Raw genomic sequence first — 23,275 nt, forward strand, 5'->3', positions numbered from 1 at the left:
CATTTCCCTTCTCTGTCCAGATTTATTTATTAAAAGAAAAACACATCTGCATAAAAAAGCCTTAGAACACAGGAAGAATGTCCACTTTGTTTTTCTTTCTGCAGGACCGAGACATGTGGGGTTTTAGCTTCCTCCGAGGGGTTTTTGAAGACTGGCTTTCATCTCCAACAAGGCTTTTTTTTTTCCCATTGGAAAAAAACAGCCCCCTTTTTTATTTTTTTGGTTTGAAAATGTATTTATGTAATGTATAAATAAATAAAAAAGACAAGAGAGAATTTCCTTTAGAAATTTATGGAAAAATGTTGCTTTTTGAACATCATTAATTGGGAGTAAGTCTCTGATTCTTCCCAGCCTGGTTCCACTCAGCCATCTGTCCCTTCATTCTGGTTTAAATGTTTCAGTATTGGCTTCTCCTGCTTTTCCCTTTCTTTCCCTCTGTTCCCTTCTCCGCCATCCATCCTTCCCCATCTTCAAGGCCTGCTCTGTCTCTCCTCTCCTCTCCCAGCTCCTCCCTGTTTGCCCCCTGTCCCCCACTCCTCCTGCCGTACTCCCAAGCCCCTCTTCCTTCTGCTTTGCCTGGGTAGCTGTCAGTGACCGGAGCCCTCACTGGAATAAGCCTGTCTCTGTGTTTGTTTCCTGCGTGGGAGGGAGTGGCCGGCCTTGAGAAAACAGTTCAAAAGTGCAGAAAAACTCTACCTCTTCCAGCCTAAATAAATGGGCCCCACTCCGTTTGTTTGTCCAGATTTTTCCTTTGCCCACGGAGAAAACTGCCCGTCTTCCACCTTGACCAGTCCAGTCTTCCGGTGATGCTCGGACAGCCCCTCCATGCCCGTCTTGCCCCCAGACCATGTAAAAAGAAGTCTCGAGCCTCTGACTTGGGGTTCTGGGTGGGATGGGTCTTGGAGACTCAAGCTCTGGTGTTGCAGCTGCTGTCGGCCGGGTGGCCCAGGAATTGAGGCACTTCCTTTGTCCAGAAGGAACTTCCTCTGTAATGAGAATGATGGAGAAAATGAAAGGAGATGTTCTTGTGTCCATCATGTCTGCCTCCCCTGCTTTTAACTCTATTAATAGGTGGAAAGTACCCAGCTTTTTTGTCTGAACATTGGAGTCTGAGTGCTGGTGAGGTCACTTGACTGGCCTGGTCACCTTGGTTCAGTCTCTTAAGGACCCTTTGTGAGCCTCCACCGCCTCACCTATGTAATGCAGAGAATACTGAACACTTGATTGTTTTCAGGCTCATGGTAGCATAGGGAAGAACACATTTTCCAAAATGTAAACCTCCTCTCAGATAGCAGCACCGAAAAGGATAGGTGGGAATCAGGTGATGTGGAAACGAATTGGGCGGCCTGATGAGCCAGGCTCTCAAGGGCCTCAGAGTGGAGCATCAAAGAGCTGTGGGTAAACTGAAAGAGCAGAAGCTGGGACAATAGCGAGAGGTAGGATGTCCAATATTTTCCATAGCCTTCTTGAGTGGGGTTATCCTTTGCCACACTGTTGCCAAAGCCTTCTGACCTTGTCATGAGTATTTTATTTCGTTGAAGGCAGGGCAGGAGTTTGCCCTGGCCCAGAAGTCTAAGATAGGTAAGAACTAGTGGGGTGCATCATGTGAAAGTGAACCAGAAGTGTTAGTCACTCAATCATGTCTGACTCTTTGTGAGTCCCTGGACTGTAGCCTGCCAGCCTCCTCTGTCCGTGGAATTCTCCAGGCAAGAATACTTGGGGTTATGGTTCCCTTCTCCAAGGGATCTTCTTGACCCAGGGATGAAACCCAGGTCTCCTGCTTTGCAGGCAGATTCTTTACCTTCTGAGCCACCAGGAAAGTCTGCGTTGCACCAGTTTGGCTGTCTGCAAACTTTGGAGCTCAAAGGGCCCAATGAGGGCTTTCCTCGTGAGTAATACGGAGACCCTACCTCTGTTCTGAGACGATTAGGACTTATAAAATGCCTGATGTGGAGTCAAGTGTAACTGTCTGTATAGGAAATGATTTGAAACCTGTGATCTGCTCTGTAAATGGCTTTGAATGATTGTTTAGGAAATGTATTCTTTCAAGTAGGGTTCCCTGGTGGCTCAGATGGTAAAGAATCTGGCTGCAATGCAGGAGGCCTGGGTTAGGCAGTCTTCCTTCTATGCAGGAATCTTAATCTCAATAATGAAAACATTCTTTTAAATTGTGAGCATGCTATTCATTTAAGGGCACATGCATGACTCGGGTAAAATGCAGTTTGGGTTCTGGCAAATGACAAACATGGAAAAAAGTTTTGAGCACAAGATTAGTTTTTTTGTGCCTTACTAACTCTAAGCTGGCATTCTTAGGAAGTTTTTAAAACCAAAAGGTGTCTTATGTCTTCTGGCTCCTGGAGCCATGACGTGTTGTCATGGTGAAATACATAGATGATGATTGCTACAAAAAATATTTCCCCCTTGCAGATTGGAGGATGCAGAATAGGTAAGGAGTTTTCTGAAATAAAGATTCGGGGGGTGTCAATTTCCACGTATATCTCAGGATCTGATTTTTGCATTCATTTTCTCAGTTGCTTGGTTGTACTTGGGGAAATCTCCAGGTTCCTTCTCCTAGCTGTGTCTCTAAGCTTTGGGAAATAAAATTGTGTGTGTGTGTGCTTAGTTGCTCAGTCATGTCTGCCTCTTTGCAACCCCATAGACTGTAGCTGCCAGGCTCCATTGTCCGTGGGGATTCTTCAAGCAAGAATACTGGAGTGGGTTGCCATGCCCTTTCTCCAGGGGATCTTTCCAACCCAGCGATTGAACCCAGGTCTCCCGAATTACAGGCAGATTTTTTACCATCTCAACCATATGTGTATATATATGTGTTTTTCTATTTTACAAGACCATTTCTATTTTACCATATATGTGTGTGTGTGTATATATATATATATATGTGTTTCTATTTTACAAGACATATTTCAGTTCAGTGTAAGTCACCAATAATTTATTGAGCACTTACTGGGCTTGCACACCCAATGGCTCAGTGGTAAAGAATCCATCTGCCAATGCAGGAGACGCAGGTGTGATTCCTGGGTTGAGATGATCCCCCGGAGCAGGAAATGGCAACCCACTTCAATATATTTGCTTGGAGAATTCCATGGACAGAAAAGCCTGTTGGGCTACAGCCCATGGAGTCACAAAGAGTTGGAGAGGACTGAGCGACTAAACAACAGGTTTTGGAATTTTCACATGTTTAATTTACTCCTTGCTGCCAGGCAGGTAGAGAATCCTAACTAGTAAAGGATGCTCTTGAGCTCTCAGTGATCCCTGAGGCCTGTCCCAGGCCCCCTCTCTCTCCAGGGCTGCTGGAGAAAGCACAGAATCAGGAGCCGTTCCAGCAGGGCACGCTCATTCAAGTATTTCTCCTTTCAGGCCCTGTGCCCAGTATTTGGGGTGGGCGATCTGAACTGTGCTAAGTAAGGAAAGAGCAAGAAAATGTAGCTGCGGGACCCAGGGGATGGTTCAGCTTTCTGGCCCAGCTCCTGGAGCGGAAGTGCCTCTCTGGGTTTCCCTGAACACCTGGGATTGATTTGGGGTTTGCTTCGACATGGAAACATTTGCTGAGGTGGAGGACGGAGAAGGGGAGTGGGGGTGGGGGTGGGAAATAAATCCAGTGATTAAAAATAGCTTGTGTGTGTCAGGTGCCTGAACGAATTGGGGAACACGCCCGCAGTCCCTTTTGTCTGGCAGGTCTGAGCTCCGCGCTGCCGAATTACAACCGCTTTCATTTGTCTTTCCTGCTCTCCTACCATGTAATGGTCAAGGGCTCATTGGAACCATGTGTGAGTCTGGTGAGTCACCAGATCCTCAGGACTTCAGCGGTAATCATGTGTTAAAACTCCTTTTGGGGGATGGGGAGGGTGGGGGTGGGCGAGGGGAGAAGGGAGGGACTGAAGTCACTTCCTACAGATGTTCTGATGCTCGGCTGTCTCTGCAGCCTTGGTTCCCAGGCCGGGCTTCCCCGGTGCAGTCTGCAGGCTGCTTTGCCTCTCAGAGGACCAGCCCTTCTGTCCTAGGGTAGCATCTCTCCAAGAAAAGGCATCCACCTTTGGGGTTGGCGCACTGCACCCTAGCAGCGTGCAGTATTCCCTGAGGCGGCAGGATAGGCTCTCAGTTTTGTTCAGTCAGGTTATTGGAGGATGAATTGGGAATTTTCTGTGCAGCTGCTTTCTCCTTCCTTCCTTCCTTTTTTTTTAGAAAAAGAAAAAAGAAAAAAACTAATTGGTGACTTTGAGGGCGTTGGTAAAAGCCCAGTTGGTTTTTTTTCTAACTGATAAGGAAAATCTGTTTTGGGGACAGGGTGTCCCATTGTTTGGGACAGTGATGGACTGCCTGGTTGGGATCTTCGGCCCATCCCGGGGACACTGAGCTCTTTTTGCTTTTTGTTGGAGCCAGGAATCCTGCCTGTCTCTCATTGCTTTGTCACTTCGTTAGGCTTGTGAAAATGGGGCCGAGGGACAGAGGAGGAACATGGTTCCCTTCTTTGCATTAACCTCCGCCAGCAGCTTTGTGGATTCTACTGACTCCCTCAGCAGGAAGTCCTGGCTTGCCAAGTTTCTAGCGCCTGTAGCAATTAGGAGTGCGGGACAAAGGGGAGCCTTCCTTCCTAGCTCCAACCCATCCTTCCATCAATGAGAGAGAGTTTGAGCAAGATTCCTTGTTCAAGTCTTCTGAGATATTGGCATCTTGGATTTTCCAGGGACAAGTAACTCCAGAGATAGTCACTGCTGCCGCTGCTGCTGCTAAGTCGCTTCAGTCGTGTCCGACTCTGTGTGACCCCATAGACGGCAGCCCACCAGGCTCCCCTGTCCCTGGGATTCTCCAGGCAAGAACACTGGAGTGGGTTGCCGTTTCCTTCTCCAATGCATGAAAGTGAAAAGTGAAAGTGAAGTCGCTCAGTCGTGTCTGACTCCTAGTGACCCCGTGGACTGCAGCCCACCAGGCTCCTCTAGCCACGGCCATTTTGCTGTCTCTGTTGACCTGAAGGACTGAAGGCGCCTCCTCTGTTGTTCCAGGCAGTCTGACATCTGCCCTTTGGGTGCTGGCCAGAATCCTCAGCCTTTTCTGCCCACTCCTAGTCACTCCTAGTAAGTTTGTGAGGACATCAGCAGTCAGGAAGGATTCTCTCTGCAGTCTTCTGCTTGAGGGACATGGGGGTGGAAAGGGTGGTAGCTGACCACTGAGCTTTACAGTCATCCCTCTCTGCTCCAGGCTCATCACTCTCCAGATCATGGTCGGGTTGCTTTTTAAAAGAAGCCCTGTGGTTCTAGTGGGCCAATGATGAAATGTAGACCTGGATTTAAGCACCGTGGAAAGTAATCTGAAGCCTTCTTTTCTTTTTCCGTGAGCTTATCTGTTTCTTGTAAGCTTTCATAGTGTGATCCTCCTTTATCTCAGAAATATCCTCATGACAATAAAATATTTGTGGGTGAAATGGCATGTTGCCTAGGATTAGCCTTACAGTTCTCCTGTGTGTGTTTGTGTGTAGGGGAGATGAAGTAAAAACTGATAGTGTTGATGGATTTGAAATAGGGACTTATTACACTGTTCTCTCTGCCTTGGTCTATGTTTAAAAATAAACCATAGGGGCTTCCCTGATGGCTCATTGATAAAGAATTCGCCTGCCACGACGGCAGGGGACATGGGTTCTATCCCTGGTCTGGGAAGATCCCACATGCCTTGGAGCAACTAAAGCCGGTGAGCCCGTGCACTCTAAAGCCCACGCTTCACAAGAGAAGCCGCCGCAACTGCTTGTCACAGCTAGAGAAAAGTCTGTGCAGCAATGAAGACCCACCCAGCACAGCCAAAAATAAATAAAAACTTAAAAAAAAAATTAAACCCTATGAGGGGTAGACACTACCTATCCACAGACCTCTTCTGAGCAGTGCATCGGTTGAGGGACTTTACCCAGTGTGATTATATTAGTGGCAAAACTGAGAACCTGTAGATTTTGACCAACAAGCCAAGGCAGGCCTAGTGCGTGCCCTACTATGTCTGTTCTCCCTGTCTTAAGAATCTTCTCTTTCCATTTGTGACAATTGTCCTTTTTTCTTCTCTGGTTGGATGAGGTTTCTTCATGGTCCTTTCGCTTTAAGAAACCTGTTTCCCCCAGACTTTATGTAGCTAGTTAACTTTATATTATGTGCTCAGTTGCACATCAGGGTGACTGAGGGGTAAGGGCAGACAGGGATGGAGGCCAGGTTGTCGTCTACCGTGTGTCACTTTGTATGAAAGGAAGGAAGCCTCACAACCCTTAGTTCCAAGAAAGGACAGGATTACAGTCAGTTCTGTAAATCGCTTTTAATTATGTCTTTATGGGGTGAGCCGTATGAAATCTTGGACTTCTTTGATCTGGGAATGGTTTTATTTAAGTTTTTTGAGCTTTTATTGGTGTATAGTTGACTTACACTGTTGTGTTGGTTTCTGCCGTACAGCAGAATGAGTCAGTTATACATATCGTTACATCCCCTCTTCTTTAGATTCTTTTCCCTTAAAGGTCATTACGCAGTATTGGTGGTAAGAGTTCCCTGTGCTACACGGTAGGTCCTTATTAGTAAGCTACTTTATGTATAGTAGTGTGTATATGTCAATCCCAGTCTCCCAGTTTACTCTCCTCCCCACAGTTTTTTTTTTTTTTTACTTGCTTATGCCTCAGCTTGCAGGCTGTTAGTCTCTGATGAAGGATTGCACCTAGGTCCTTGGTGGTGAAAGCAGAGTTTCTCACCACTGCCTCAATGTATCGGATTTTCAAATTGAGGAATAAAAGTCCCATTTTCTTTGTCTTAGCTGCAGAAATTTTTCTCTCGGATTTCTGGAGCAGCTAAAGCCCATGAGCCACAACTACTGAGCCTGCGCTCATTCCGGCTTCCAGCAGCAGAACAGAAATGAAAAGACTGTCGATGTGAGCCGAAAGATGGGAGTTTAAGCTGAGTTCTCGATCTCTTGCAGTCCTGGCTTCCTCATCTGTGAAGTGGAGGTCCTGCAATACTTTCCCAGCCCTGCTCCTCCCCACCCTGCCCCCACCCCACGCCACTTCATGTGGCGAGGATATTGGGGAGTAGTCTGAGGGAAAGGTCTTGGTGGACTGTAGTAGTTTTCAGATGTAAGGCATATTGTTCATTCTTGGTGTTTCTCTCCTGCTGCTATTGATGGGGAACAATACCCACCTCCCATGGGTGGTGTAGTCGTGGTAATCCACCATGCTCTGGCCAGTCCAGTGGCTGCATATGACTGGAACATGCACCTTGGATTTCTAATCATCACCTAACCCTCGGGTCCCAGATGTTCCCGTCTTCCTGCCATTTATGTGAGGAGGGGGAGAGAAGGGACCTCTCAGGTCAGCAAGGCCATTTGTCTTGAACTTCTGGAATCAACACCACTTCAAGCTTAGATTCTGGGTACCATTGTTGATACGAGCCCTTGAGTTTCAAACAACTTTAAAGAATGATATGAAAAGTCAAGTGAGTTGGGTTCTTGACATTGAGCAGGCCTTAACTTTGAGTTCCGTATGAGTGAATTGAAACCCTTGTTTTGCGTTTGAGTTAAAACATCCTTGAGATGTGTAAACTTTTGTTTAGGACAAGGTCACAGTGAATGACAAGCAGATGTTTCTTTGTGTTGAAAAAGGTCACAGCTCCTTGTATCCTTCCTGATTCACTGAAAACTGTCTGTTCATTTCTACTCCAATACTCTGCAGTCTTGATTGGACAGAGTTTGGGACTGTTACTTACTCTCCGTCTTCTGTACAACTCTCCTCCCAGAAACATGGGTGATTCTTATAAACATTAACTCAGATTTGGGGTCCTCAGGAATATTCGCTGGGTCAGAAAGAAGGCTGAACACTGAAGAACTGATGCTTTCAGACTGTGGTGCTGAAGAAGACTCTTGAGAGTCCCTTGGATGGCAGGGAGATCAAATGAGTCAATCCTAAAGGAAATCAGTCCTGAATATTCATTGGAAGAACAGAAGCTGAAGCTCCAATCCTTTGGCCACCTATTGTGAAGAGCCGGCTTATTGGGAAAGACCTTGATGCTGAGAAAGATTAAGGGCAGGAGGAGAAGGAGATGACAGATATGAGATGGTTGGATGGCATCGTTGCCTCAATGGACATGAGTTTGAGCAAATTCCAGGAGATTGTGTAGGACAGGGAAGCGTGGCGTGCTGCAGTACATGGACTTGCAGAGTCGGACACAACTTAGTGACTGAACAACAGCAGAAATCTAATATACTTGTAATATTGTTATTTCATAAGTATATTTAGAGTCTCCACTGTATCATCTTACTATATATTTCCAGGTCAGGCGTTTAACATTTTGAGACAAATGTGTTATTGCAATTTAAGATTTTGCCATTGGAGAAGGAGATAGCAACCCTCTCCAGGATTCTTGCCTGGAGAATTCCATGGACAGAAAAGCCTGGCAGGCTGTAGTCCACCGGGTTGCAAAGAGTTGGACACAGCTAAGCAACTAACACACGTTGCAGTTATTGGGCTTCCCTGGTGACTTAGTGGGAAACAATCCGCCTGCCAATTCAGGGCACAGGAGTTTGAGAAGTTCAGGAAGATCCCCTGGAGAAGGAAATGTCAGCCCACTCCAGTATTCTTGCCTGGGAAATCCCACGGACAGAGGAACCTGGGTCACAAACAGTCAAACATGACTTAGTGACTAAACAACCACCATCAAAATTACAATGATCAGCACAGAGGCAATTTTAGTACTTGTCCATAAAATACATTTAGTTAACTTCTGTGGCGCCTTGATTACTTTCTGGGTGCTGTTGCTAACATTAGAAATATTTTTGGTACCTACTGCGAATGTATTTTAATAGGTGATGAGGTAAAGTATGGTAAGCATAACAAAGGTGCCTGCTTGGTTTAAACTATGTCACCTTCTCCACCTGTGTAATGATTTCTTTATTGTTGTTGTTGATTATCATTGACAGACCTGGCACGGACATAAATGAGCAACATAGAGAACTTTTTTGCATTCATATTCTGCATGATAAGAGTTTAATGTTTTATATTAATATCCACTTTTGAACGTGGTTATTCATCATCATTTAAATGGAACCCCTGTGCTACTGAAAAATGCAGTCCTGCCTGATTGTCCATTCCCTTATAGAGGAGTTTAGATTTTTTTTTAACCCCAAATTCTACACTTTTAAGAAAATAGAGGAAGCTCTGACTTTCCTGTCTGAGTCCTTTGGGCCCGAGCCCATCAAGTGCAGGTGTCCTGAATGTGTGGGGTTGACTTTCCCCAGCTGGGCTGTGAGCACCTTTTCAAGAGATCGAGCACTTTGCATCCCCACCCAGGGGTGCAGTCCTTGAGTGCCGTGCAGCTGCAGCTGATGGCATATAGATCAGGCTTTTGAAGATGGCATCAAGGTGGGCAGGCACAAGTAAGTCCAGCTGCTTACCTTGGAGAGAATTAAGCCAGAACCCAGAAGCGCCAGCTCCCAGACAGGAAGCAGAAACCTGTGTGGGGTGTTGTCAGCCTAGAGGCGTGCACCTCATACTGGCATCTGACTGCCCAGCTTTCCTGTTTAGAAGTTACCTGGGGCCTTCTCGCCAGTCCCATCCTTCAGTTCCCGTTCACAGAATCATCACTGCCCATCCATTTGGCCTGGCTCTCATCTTCCACATGTGCTGTCCTGGCCAGTTTCTGCCATCTGTAGAGTTCTTTTCATCGAGTTATAAATCCAGTGGCAGGAACAGACACACACAACAGAACCCACACAGTTCAAGTTCACGAATGGGGGCGAAGGGAAGGAGAGTCGATTCGTATTCGGAAGAGACTGAATTCATCCAGCCTTTGTTGACTGATTGACTCCTGTGTTTCAGTCAGAAGCCATACTCTTGGTTAAATAAAGAGTCCTTTTCTCTGAATCAAACTGACTTCCACTCTGAGGGGAGACTTCCTGGACCTGTCCCGTAGCTGTTCTGGGGCCAGGAGAGCGGGGACGGTGAGGGGAGGCACTGATGTCTTAGTGACTCATTTGATGATTACTCCATTGTTCAAAGGACTGGATGTTATGTAATCAACATTTTATCCCCTCCCCCCACTTTTCCCCCTGTAACAATCTGGGATTTTCCATCATTTTGTCAGTCTTCCTGGAGGCATGTTGATTTTTCCACTAGGTTTTTTTGGGCATGGCCCAAAGCAACCCAAACTCTCTACTCCCTGGAACTTCAGATCCCCCTCGGTGCAGGGCCTGGGAGAACTATGGCTGTGAACCCTCCTGTTCTTCCAGGGCAAGAGGGCTGACACTGGGCGGTTTCCTGACAGCCTGGCTCAGAGCAAACTATGGGAAAGTGCTGCCTGCCCTTTTTTATCGCCTCAGAATTTCCATTCATTTTGACATTCAGAAGCAATAGACTTGCTTCTTTTTTCAGAGGTCATCAGTTGTCATTTTTTTTTGTCCCTCCTTTCTGTTTTCACACGTTGTGTGTATCCAGGGAACTTTTTGGACTTCCCAGGTGGCGCTAGTGGTAAAGAACTTGCCTGCCAATGCAGGAGACCTAAGAGTCGCAAGTTCGATCCCTGGATGGGGAAGATCCCCTGGAGGAGGGCATGGCAACCCCCTCCAGTATTCTTGCCTGGAGAATCCCATGGACAGAGAAGCTTCCATGGACAGAGGAGCTTGGTGGGCTACAGTCCGTGGGCTAGCAAAGACACGACTGAAGTGACTTGGCCCACTGGGAACTTTTTAACCAGACAGGTTTTAGAGATGGCTGGTGGAGGAACTTCTCAGTGGCCCTGCCTGGAACTCAGCCATTTTATTCTGTTTCACATGAAACATGGGACAGTAGGAGGGCTTCTGTAAATGACGGCGGTGAAGTACATCAATGTCTAAAGGTCACAGGACAGCTCGTAGGAATTCTCAAGTCATTTCTTTTTCGCTTTTTGTTGGAAATTGTGCCTGAGGTGGATTTGGAGGACTTTTAACTTGAACCATAGCTACATGTCTTGGCTTTGAACATGGTCTGCAAGTAGAAGAGGGATTGGGTACAGCAGGGATGAAGGCACATGTGACAGCAGCAGGGGGCCCGCTTGTGACTCTACAGATGTTGACACCTCACTCTTCTTCACCACTGCATAAATCAGGTTTATAGCTATTATCTCCTCTGTGCATTTCACATCTGCCCACTTGAATTTTTCTGCAGAGCCACCTTCCTAGGCAAAGCCACTATCATCTCTCACTGCAGCTGATGCAAGAGCTTTTTAACAAGTCTTCCTTCACCCATTCAGAAATACCTCCTAAACCATATGGGGCAGCTAAAAAAGAGGTTTTTTTCCCCCCATTTTAAAAAATTGTGGTAAAAATGAATATAACATAAAACTTAACCAACTCGACCATTTTTAAGTTACAGTTTGTGCATGCATGCTAAGTCACTTCATTTGTGTCTGATTTGAGACCCCATGGACTGTGTAGCCTGCCGGGCTCCTCAGACCATGGCATTCTCCAGGCGAGAATGCTAAAGCAGGTTGCCATGCCCTCTTCCAGGGGATCTTCCGACCCAGGGATCAAACCCATGTCTCTTATATCTCTCGCATTGGCAGGCGGGTTCTTTATCACTAGCGCTATCTGGGAAGCCCAAATTACAGTTTAGTGGAATTAAATAAATCCATGTTGCCATCACCACCATCCACCTCCAGAACTGTTTTCATCCATAGAACTGAAACTCTGTTCCCAAGACATAACTCCCCACCCCCTCCACCCCATTCCCTCCTCCTTCCAGGCCCTGGCTACCAGTCTACTTGCTGACCCTTGTACCTCATTTAATCTGTCTTCTCGTGACTGACTTATTTCATTTGCCATAATGGGAAGTCTCATCCATGTTGCAGTGTGTGTTAGAATTTCCTTCCTTTCTCAGGCGGAATGATAATTGCATCGTATGTATATACTGTTGGTGCATTTGGGTTATCCTTTCATCTGGTGATGGACAGTTGACTGCCTCCACATTTTAGTTCTTGTAAATAACGCTGCTATGAACATAGGTATACAAATAGCTCTTCAAGACTCTGCTGTCAACTTTTCTAGGTATATGGTGGTGGTTTAGTCGCTTAGTCGTATCTGACTCCTGCAACCCCATGGACTGTAGCCTGCCAGGCTCCTCTGTCCATGGGATTCTCTAGGCAAAAATACTGGAGGGGGTTGCCATTTCCTTCTCCAGGGGATCTTCCTCACCCAGGAATCGAACCCAAGTCTCCTGCATTGCAGGCAGATTCTTTACCGACTGAGCTACAAGGGATGTAGACAGTGCCTAAAACTCAACACAAAAAGGCAAATAACTATCAAAAATGATCAAAATGCTTGAATAGACATTTCTCGAAAGAACATACACGAATGGCCAGTAAGCAGATGGAAAGATACTCAACATCACTAGTCATTAAGGAAATGCACATCAAAACTACAGTGTGATACCACTTCGTGTGTATTAGGGTGGCTGGTGAGGGTTGGCAGGGGCGTGGAACTGTTGTGCACTGAATTCTTGTTTAGTCGCTCAGCCGTGTCTGACTCTCTGTGACTCCATGGACTGTAGCCTGCCAGGCTCCTCTGTGCATGGAATTCTCTACTGGAGTGGGTTGTCATTTCCTCCTCCAGGTTGTCTTCCAAACCCAGGGATTGAACCCGTGACTCTTGTGTCTCCTGCATTAGCAGGTGGGTTCTTTGCCACCGGACTACCTGGGAAGCCCGATGTGTACTGTGGCGGGGGAAAGTCAGACAGCCACTGCGAAGAAAACAGGCTGGCAGCTCCCTGAAAAATTAAAAATAGAGTTACCATAGGGACTTCCCTGGTGGTCCAGTGATAAAGACTCCATACTTCCAGTGCGTGGGGAGCAGGTTCAATCCCTGGTTGGGAAACTAAGATCCCACATGCTGTGCAGTGAGACCAAAAAAAAAGGAAGAATTACTGCAAGGTGATCTTCTTTAGACAAAATATAGTCATGTCATTCCTCTGTGTACAACTCTCAGTGCCTTTCTTAGTGCCTTACTAAGTGCCTTACTTAGGATGCAATTATAAATTCCTGCAGACCCTCCTTATTTACCTTTTCAACCTCCCCTCCAGCTCCTGTCCCCCCATCTCTGTGCTGCAGCTGCACTGACCTTTTCGATACTAAAGCAACCAAGGTTCTCCTCTTCGCCCATCTCAGAATCTCCAGCTATGCTATTCCCTTCACTTAGGATCTCAGTCCTCTAATATCAGTGCTCATGAGCGTTATCTGGATTCTGTGTTGAAAATGGATTTCTGGGCTCCGCCCCCTCAGAGGTTGTAATTCAGGAGGTCTGGGTGGGGCTGAGTTCCCAGGTGATGCTGATATGGCTGGTCTGGGGACCACACGTTGAGAAGCACTGGTCTGGAATAATTTTCTTAAACTCCTGTATCTTATATCCTTCAGATCTCAGGTCAAACATCTGTCTTCTGAAGGAGGCTTTTGCTGATTCCTCCAGACCTATAAGGCACTCTATTATGGGTTAACACTTCATCTCTTACTCCTGTGAAGCCCTTGTTGACGTTGTATTTGAAATTTAATTGTGCAAATAGATTTTTACTAGCCGATCTCCCTGCTGGAACCTGATACCCAGCTCCATCAGGGTGGGGATCATTTCTGTCTTGTTCACTGTTCTTTCTCTAATCTCTTGCATGTAGCAGGGGCTAAATAATTACTTATTGAATGAATGCTGTTATTTCCTTTTCAGAGGTAACAAGTGTGAAGAAACATTGATATTCTCAGTGAATGTGAAGGATGAATAGAGGCTATGGGGAATTGGTAGAGCTATTCAGAAAGAATTAACATATTTTGTCAGAGATACAGACATTCAAGGCAAGAGTCAGGAATTTTTTTTTTTTTACAGACCCTACCACACTATGGAAAGCCCCCTAAATTTTACCTGCCCTGGTGACGATGCTACTACAGTTATTTCTCAACTTGCCTCCTTCAGCCCATTCATGCTCTATTATATTTTATGTGTGGTTAATTACCTATTTAGTTTCATTTTTAAAATTGAGGTGTTAACTGACATGTATTTATTACTATCAGGTGTACAGCATAATGATTTGATATTTGTGTATATTGCAGAATGATCACCACCATCAGTCTAGCTGACATCCATTGCCGTTTTCATTTCTGTTTGTATTCATATGATATTTTTTGCCTTGCAGATATGGAATGTGCAGATGTCCCGCTCTTAACTCCTAGCAGCAAAGAAATGATGTCTCAAGCCTTGAAAGCTACTTTCAGTGGTTTCTCTAAAGAGCAGCAACGTCTGGGAATTCCAAAAGGTAGGTTTTGTAGTTGGAAGGAGAGAGGGTGGACCAGACTTTGAGATACAGTTGGTTTTCTCCCCTGTTGGTTGAGATAGACACTATTACTCACCACCCTCAATCAGCAGCCACAGACTGGGACAGACGTCTGTTGGAACAAGCGTAGACACATACTGATGCACCCTCCTCTCCCAGGCTTGTCCCTGCCATCTTGGTCTGAGGGCAGTGGTGCCCAAACTTGTTTGAACATTAGATAGTGAATCGTCAGAAAATTCCACAGCCCAGGCCAGATCCCAGACCAGTTAAGTCACAGTTGCCGGTAGCATCAGTAATTGTAAAGCTCAAGTGACTCTGTTGTACAGACAGGTTTGGAAGGCATGGTCTTGGTGTCATTCTGGGCTGCCATTAGATAAACTCCATGAGCTACAGTTCTGGGAATTTACTCTTTTCCATGTCCCTTGGTGAAATGTGTTTATACTTGGGTATTCTCCTCTGAGGGCATTCCAGGCGGCGCTAGTGGTAGAGAACCTGCTTGCCAATGCAGGCGACGTAAGAGACGTGGATTCGATCCCTTGGGTCAAGATCTCACGGAGGAGGGCATGGCAACCCACTCCAGTATTCTTGCCGTGGAGAATCCCATGGACAGAGGAGCCTGGCGGGCTGTGGTCCACAGGGTTGCAAAGAGTCAGACACAACTGAAGCGACTTAGCACACACGCATTCTCCTCTGAAAGGGTTTATTCGGGAATGTAAAGGGAAGTGACTTGAGTGGTCAGAAAGGAAAAATGACTGGGGAAGACTTAAGCCTTGACCAAGCGGCATTTCCCGAGCAACTGACAGCAGAAGGAACACGTTTCTATTGAGTGAGAGAAATAGAGGCTGCCTTTGCACCCAGCCAGAGCTACTGCTGCAGGAGCAGCTTCCACCCTGCCAGACGCAGGACTCAGGGAGATTCCATGAATGAATCTACCTTTTCACATATTCTGCTTTCCCACAAACCTCTGCTGACAGTAGGGCCCAGTCATAAAGCAGAATAACGTGAGTTCTGACCATCCACTTTTCCATCATCTTATAAAGTCATCTTCTAGATTGAAGGGGATAAGACTGAGAGGAGGTAGGAGGTGTGCTGTAAGTACCACGCCCTGCCATCACCTGAGCTCTTGGCAGTACCACGCGCTGGTGTAGTCATGTTAAACCAGGGCCACACATGAGGGTTATATATCGTCTGTTCTACATGGCTCCTCAATGCAGAGCCTGTCTTATGTATATATTTTTCAGGTTATCTGGTATAATACAGGTACCTAATAACATTGTTGGGCTTCCCTGGTGGCTCAGTGGTAAAGAATCTGCCTGCAGTGCAGGAGACCCGGGTTTAGTCCCTGGGTTGAGAAGGTCCCCTGGAGAAGGACGTGGCTACCCACTCCAGTGTTCTTGCCTGGGAAATCTCATGGACAGAGGAGCCTAGTGAGCTACAGTCCATGGGATTGCAAACAGTTGGACAGGACTGAGTGACTAACACACACACACAATAATGTTGTTACTACTAAGTATCACTTGAATGGCGTACTGTTACTAATTGCTATTATTGCTGTAGTTGTCCTTCCTCATCCAAGGGTTCCATATTGGCAGATTCAGACAACCACAGTTCTGATTCTGTTGGCTGAATCTGGGGAATGCGAGCAGCGGGCTGAGTGTGCCCCACCCTTTTATATACATATAAGGGAACATGTACCTCCCCAGATTTTGGTATCCATGGGGGTCCTGAAACCAGTCACACTGGATATGCAAGGACAGCTAAACTAACCATCATTAACTGAGATAAGAATAATTAAGCATAAAGGCTGCAAGTAAGTTACATGAGTAAGTTCAGGGAGAGGTGAGTGCAACGTCCAGAGCACACTTGACTTTGTCATTATTGCGGTTCAAGGAGCCATTTGTTCCCTTGTCCCAGGCTTTAATTAAGTCTGATGGAAATAAGGCAGTGAGAGAGGAGATTCCTGGAACCTGTTGGAAGGGTCCATGGGTGGAAAATACTCTTTGTTACTTTTTGGCTGATGGCAGTGATCAACTAACTGGTGGGAGGGAGAAGATGGGGCTGACCTGGATGCGGGGAGGAGGGTGATGGAAGATACTCCATTAGGCCTTCCTCATTCCGTGAATCTGAGAACGTCCTCAGCGAAGGTCAGGTGCTTTCGTGTAGTCTCTGAGGCTCGGGGAAGAGTTGAGACCCTGATCTGCTGGGACATCATCTGATCTCTCCCCGCAGACCCCCGGCAGTGGACAGAGACCCATGTTCGGGACTGGGTGATGTGGGCTGTCAATGAATTCAGCCTGAAGGGTGTGGACTTCCAGAAGTTCTGTATGAACGGAGCAGCCCTCTGCGCACTGGGGAAAGACTGCTTTCTCGAGCTGGCCCCAGATTTCGTTGGGGACATCTTGTGGGAACACCTGGAGATCCTGCAGAAAGGTAATTGCATGAGGACGGGGTGGGGTGGGGGAGGTGGGACCTGTATGGGGCAGCTTCTGAAGTCGACTGGGGAGTGGTGTGCCACATCGAAGTCGTCATCTGAGTGTCCATGGAGACTTGCTGCGTGGTGCCTGGTAGGGAGCAGGTGCTTTATAAACATTAGTTTCTTTTTCTTCCATGTCCTGGATACTCCACTTTTTTTTAAAATGTTTATTTATTTTTAATTGATTGATTCTTGGTTTACAATATTGGTTTGATTTCTGTCACACATCAACATGAATTAACCATAGGTGTACATATGTCCCCTCCCTCTTGAGTCTCCCTGCCACCTCCCGCCCATTCCCACCCCTCTAGGTTATTCCAGAGCCCCAGTTTGTGTTCCCAGAGTCCTAGAGCAAATTCCCATTGGCTGTCTATTTACATATGTTAGTGTACATGTGGATGGCTCCACTTTTCATCTTTACCTCCTAAAGCTTCTAGGTTTGCAAAGTTCTAATCTCAGTCCTTATCTTAGACTCACATACTGCTTGAACAAGCAGCGCCCACAACCAGCAAAAGAGTATTTCTTTCCTTACTTTTTTTTTGGCAATTGTGAAACACACTCCCTTGATCCACGGCCACATCCAAGCTCAGTGTTTCAGAGCTTTTTAATAAGCAGTCTTCTCTGCCCACTAACGGGATTGGAATTGCAGTCGCGAGGTACACCTTTTCCATCTGAAGCAGAAGCCGGGGTTATGTCAGGACGCCGTGTTGCAACCTTGTAATGACATGGCCTCTCCTACCAGCCTCTTCCAACCTTTTTGGACCGAGTGACTCATGCACCACAGTCCAGGCTGAGTATAGAAACAGCAGCAGGCGGCAAACTTGGGTGTTTTTGCGCTTATTTTTCTGAATTTCTTCTTAAAATAAATTGCAGTTACCAGCAGTCAGCAGTGCCCTCCAGCTGACTGTAAGCCTAGAAGCCCGTTGCCCTCTCTGACCCAGGCCCACCCTTTCCCTGTGGTCACCAGCTCAACCCCTGGCGCAGACGCGGGGGGTAGGGAGCAGAGCTCAGGCTTAGCACTTTTTATTCCATATAATATCTTCCTTTGTTTAAGGATATTTTCCATTCTGCAATGCCCAGGAGAGACCCAAATTAGACTCCTCTCGGCACAGAAGTGTTACTTTTTTTTTTTTTTTCCTCTCCCCTTCTTAGCTGTAGCTGAAAAATAAATAAGCAGAATTGAGAAGTAGGTGAATCTGGCCCAGGACTGCTGGGCGGCGGTACTGGCTTCCCTGAAGCCACGCCGTGATCTCGGTGTAACTACACACAAACCACTCATAACCTGTTGATGTGAGCGCCTGTTTATAGAGGGAAAGGATACAGCAGGCTCAGAGCAGGTCTGATGCAAGCATTGACTTATAAACATGGCAGTGGACTCTTATCAGACCGTGTCACCCAAGTATATGCTGCCAAAGCACCGCTTCCCTCTCATCAGCACCCCAGGGCAGCCAGGTGTTCTACAGTGTCTCAGTTTTGCTTTGATTGGTTACAACTCATCTATATAGCATTTCCTTGTTTCCAAAGAGCTTGAAAATATGTTTTCCTTTTTTTAAATTATGAAATTATGATAACACATTTACAGGAGTCTTGGAAAATATAGAACAAAGGTACATATAGCTCCACTATGTAATTATTTTTTAAGTAGATAAATTAAGATTTTTAGTTGGAGTTTCAATATCAAACTCTCAAAAATTAATAGGATGAATAGACAGAAAAGTTTGCACTGTGAACCAATCCGTTTGGATTCTCAAAGCAGCCGTGGGACACAGGAAGGGCATGTCCTCTTAGAGTGAGTCCTTGTCTGTAAAGTGAGGACAGATCAGGTGGTTTCCTCAGCATCACTTGTTTCCTTAAACGTGGGTCTTTTCAGTCAAACTTCCCATCCGGTGTCCTCTGTGTAGTAATATGGACTCATGGCAAGGAGCTTCTGGCTTCGTTGTTGTTCAGTCACCAAGTCATGTCCGACTCTTTGTGACCCCATGGACTGCAGCACGCCAGGTCTCCCTGTCCCTCACCATCTCTCAGAGCTTGCCCAAGTTCACGTCCATTGAATCGGTGAAGCCATGCAACCGTCTCATCCTCTGTCGTCTCCTTCTCCTTCTGCCTTCAGTCTTTCGCAGCACCAGGGTCTTTTCCCATGAATCAGCTGCTTACCTCCCTGCAGAGGAATCATACCAGTGAATTCAGGGGAATGAGAGCGTAATGGCCTGAGTTTGAGAACATCTTCCCCATTTTCAAGGGAGACGGAAGACTGCTTCTTCAGATCCTCCAAGAGCTGAGCGTGATGTTTGTGTTGAGGCTACAGCTTTTGTTCTGTGATTGAATACGGCAACCCAGTGCTGAAAAAAACATAGCTGTTCTGGGTGGGGTGGCAGGCCAAAGGTACAGGGGATGTTTCAATCTGATAAGCTGCTGAAGCAGAGTTTAATCATTTTATCTCAGCTGGGAACTGTTTTTCTGTGCAGGCATGAACTTGTTTTCCCAGCAGTCTCTGCTCCCAACAAGCTATCAAATACTGAGGAAAAACCCAAACCAGCCCCCTCTGTCTACGTCTGATTCTTACAGTGAAATGTAATCCGACTGTTCCATACAGTAGTCAGGGGCTAGCACCAGATTCCAGGGTCATTAGGGGATCTACAAGTTCACTTTCGTTCAGTGGAGAAGTTTCTCTGCCTGGTTACCTTCATCTGCATTCTACTCTCATTCCTGCGGAGCTTGGCACCAGGACAGAACTTTGGTTTTGTGGCTCTTAATATCATATTTCACCAAGAAGAGTCACCTTACTAGTATCTTATCTGGGCCTGAACTTGAAATCTGAGGGCAACGGAAAAAACACCAAACAGCAGATATCTGCTGAAAGAAGTGGAGGCTCTGAAATCTACCTGCTTGGACTTCCCTGGTGGTTCAGTGGTTGGGACTCCACAATTCTGGTGCAGGGGGCAGGGGTTCAATCCCTGGTTAGGGAACTAAGATCCCCTGTGCGGTGCAGCATGGCCAAAAATAAATAAAATAGCAATAAAAAAATAAGAAAAACCTTCCTGCCTAAAAAGATTGTCCTGTGTTTCTGAAAAACTTTGGACCTGATCTGTTCGAATGTTGGCGACTGATTTTGGTAAACTCCCAAGGTGTCAGGAAGATCCCCTGGAGAAAGAAATGGCAACCCACTCCAGTATTCTTGCCTGGGAAATCCCATGGACAGAAGAGCTTGACGGGCTGCAGTCCATGGGGTTGCGAAGAGTTGGGCACGACTGAGCGACTAAACAACAACAATAAGATGTCTTCAAGCCTTGGAGGCTGGCGGCACACACATGCATCAGAAAGAGGGTGGATGCCTTCCCAGCCCTTCGAGATTACTCATGGGCGTGCTTTCCAAGATGTTAAATCCCCTTTTCCAGCTACTGAAATCATAAACTTAGCCATACTTTGGTGAGCTCATCTGTAGACAAGGCTCCAGTCAGGGGAGGCTCAGACACTAGCTCAGTAGGGGAACATGCAGATTTTCTCTCAGAGGGACTGAGATCACTATGGTCCTCGCCTCCAGGGCCCTCTTCTGCTGAGCCCTGCTTGCATGCTGACCTCTTTGTTCCCTTCCTTCCTGGTCTGTTGCAGAGGATGTGAAGCCATACCAAGTTAATGGAGTCAACCCTCCCTACCCAGAGTCCCGCTATACCTCGGATTACTTCATTAGTAAGTTCCTTTTGGCTCCTCTTCTCTCTTCCTGCTCACTAATGGGAACGTAGGAAAGGAACCCTGTCCTAGGCCATCTCAGGCTCCTGCCGGGCAATTCTGCAGAAAATAATAGCTTCGGACATGTAGACTCTTAGGGACTTCCCTGGTGGCCCAGTAGTTAAGACTTCATCACCGTCCAGTGCAGGGGTTGAAGGTTTGATCCCTGGTTGGGAAGCTAAGATGCCATGTGCCTTGTGGCCAAAAAACCAAAACATAAAGCAGAAGATATATTGTAACAAATATCGTAACAAAAGACTTGAAAAATGGTCCATATATTAAAAAAAAGCCTTAGAAAACATGTAGACTCTTGCTTATTTGCTTTGTTATTCCTGCAAAGCACAAGGTTTCAACCTGTTGCACGTTTTATTCACCTGCGTGCTCCTACACTGGGATCTCGCTGATATCTTCAGCATGACAGATAGTCACAGAGAGACTGCGATTTGCTTCCCTCCAATGGTCCCGTTTTACCCTGGGCCACATGGTGGCCAGCAGAGGTTCAGGTTGGGATTTTGATCTTGTTCTTTCCTTTTTGCTAGTATATGCAATAGCATTCCCTTTGAAATCTTTCCTTCAGGGCGTGCCCTGCAACTTCGGGTTCTGTCTCTGATCAGAAAGGCTTGTCCTCCTGGTGCCTGATCCCTCAGGAATGGCTGAAGGAAGAGAATTAGTGTAGGGCCGTGCTTATCTGATGGCTTTGCTTTCAAAGGGTATCTTAAGTAGGTTTGTTTTCGCTTTGTCGTTTTACTTTATTATGATCTGTATACTCAAAGCAACAATGAGTTTATTGTGTGCTAGAAAGGTTGGTTGTGTGCTGTCCTTGGATCTTTATCACAATGCCCTGGGGAAGATTGTCATCAACCCTGTTTTAGAGATGAGAGAATTCAATCAGAAAAGGGAAGTGTCTGTCAAGGGCCATGGCCCTTAAGTAGTGGAGCAAGATTGAAAACCCAGGCCCTTTTTTGACAAGTATTTGTCTTTTATTCCCTAAGGTAGTCAGCTTGGTTAACACGGGGCCATTGTAAATGGGGAGGGAACAGCCTGTTTTCGATACTCAACTCTGCTCTCTCCAATCGCATGCTCTGTGTTTCCAGGCTACGGTATCGAGCATGCCCAGTGTGTCCCTCCCTCGGAGTTCTCCGAGCCCAGCTTCATCACAGAGTCCTACCAGACTCTCCATCCCATCAGCTCGGAGGAGCTTCTCTCCCTCAAATATGAGAACGACTACCCCTCGGTCATCCTCCGGGACCCTCTGCAGACGGACACCTTGCAAACCGACTACTTTGCCATCAAACAAGAAGTGGTGACCCCAGACAACATGTGCATGGGGAGGGCCAGTCGTGGTAGGTCACGTTTCTGCTCTAGAAGTTTCTAAGAATTACCTCACTTGATGCATCTCCTAGGTTCCATTTTTTTTCCCCTCCCTCACTCTTAGCCGCGTGCATTCCTGAGTTTTTGCTTTTCCGTCTTAAAACGTCTAGCTGTTAAGAACTTTGTCTCATGAAGTCTTAGCCGAGGCTTTCATAATGACGAAGACTGTGGATCCATGGAGGAATTGAAATCCAGCAGGAAGACCAGTCACATTTCTTAGTTAGGTGTGATATTTCACCAGATCGTAATTTTAGGTGCGTGTGTGCTTTATTTCCCTTGAGAGGATTTTGCTTAAGGAGGACACAGTCACACAAAAATGATTCTGAGAACCCTCCCGGAGAGAATCGATCTCCGCGTCGTCCTGGTATTCGAATATTCCCGAGTCGGACTGCCCCTCCTGGCTTGGTGTCTGATGACCTCTGCTTCTCAGCCTGGGCTTCCCAACCTCCTATGACTTCTTTGGTTTGGGAAGATAGAAGATGGTTAACCAACAGCTTATTTGGAACCAGTCATCAGCAGTGTGATCTCAGTGTGTATTTAGCTAGGGGACCAGGGAAAGAGGTGGCCAGAAGCTTCCAAAACTAGATACTGTCTCTCACTGCCGTGACTCTTATGACAAAGGTGACATATGCACTGACAGTGAACTACATGGTTCTGAATAGAGCTGACTGACCTTCTAAAGCCAGAAAAGGTTAAATACCCTCAACTTTAAAGATCAGGACCTAAACACTCAGAGACACAGCCCATCTAGTGACCTGTCCAGACCTGTTTGCTCTGATAGAAGGACAGTCCTGTATAAAGATGGATTTGCTCATAGGAGAGGAACTAGCTGATTTTTTTTTTTTGGATGTTATAGATGTTACCTTTTATCCAAAATGAAACAGAAATAAGGCATGATTTCAGATATTATAGAACTCTTCCTAAAATCAGAGTAAATTAGGTTTCAGAGAAAAGGGAACAGAAGCCCAGAAATATTAGGTGACACATTATTATTATTATTATTTTTGAGTTTAAGTGTCCTGAAATTTTCTAATTCAAATATGCAGAAGCTTACCCAGGTTCCTGCCAGTCCTGTAATCTCCTTTCCTGCCAAGTATTTGAAATGATGCTACCGATCACTCAACAGGGGAACTAGCTTGACTCTTCTGATGGATAAACTGGAAAGAGTTACAGACAGGAAGAGGAGCAGGAGAAAGTCTTTCCGAGTGGCGCTTGCGAGGCCTCTGGTCATAGGAGTCAGGCCTGGCCAGCCCCGCAGTGACTTCTGCTCAGTGCTGACCCCACCCCCTGTCCTGAGGCCAGGGCCTCGTGGGCCTCACACTGTCAGCTCCTTTGAGTGTCCAGGCTCCCACTTCCTCCCAGCAGGCCTGCGGAGGGAAAGTCCCAGCAGAATCGGAGCC

General features: G+C 46.4%; 1 protein-coding gene across 2 annotated transcripts in view; it reads left to right on the forward strand.

Moving 5' to 3' along the window:
- ETS1 (ETS proto-oncogene 1, transcription factor) overlaps positions 1-23,275 on the forward strand; it is a 130,788-nt gene that overhangs the window by 78,562 nt on the left and 28,951 nt on the right. For both annotated transcript variants that reach the window (XM_055415891.2, XM_055415893.2), the window contains 4 exons: positions 14,168-14,287; positions 16,535-16,735; positions 20,388-20,465; positions 21,599-21,847. In XM_055415891.2, coding sequence (XP_055271866.1) covers positions 14,168-14,287; positions 16,535-16,735; positions 20,388-20,465; positions 21,599-21,847 — 648 coding nt within the window. The remainder of the gene's footprint in view (positions 1-14,167; positions 14,288-16,534; positions 16,736-20,387; positions 20,466-21,598; positions 21,848-23,275) is intronic.

The sequence above is a fragment of the Moschus berezovskii genome, chromosome 25 (genome assembly GCF_049115385.1).
Source record: "Moschus berezovskii isolate FMDL1 chromosome 25, NW_MosBer_1.0, whole genome shotgun sequence".
Lineage (NCBI taxonomy): Eukaryota > Metazoa > Chordata > Mammalia > Artiodactyla > Moschidae > Moschus > Moschus berezovskii.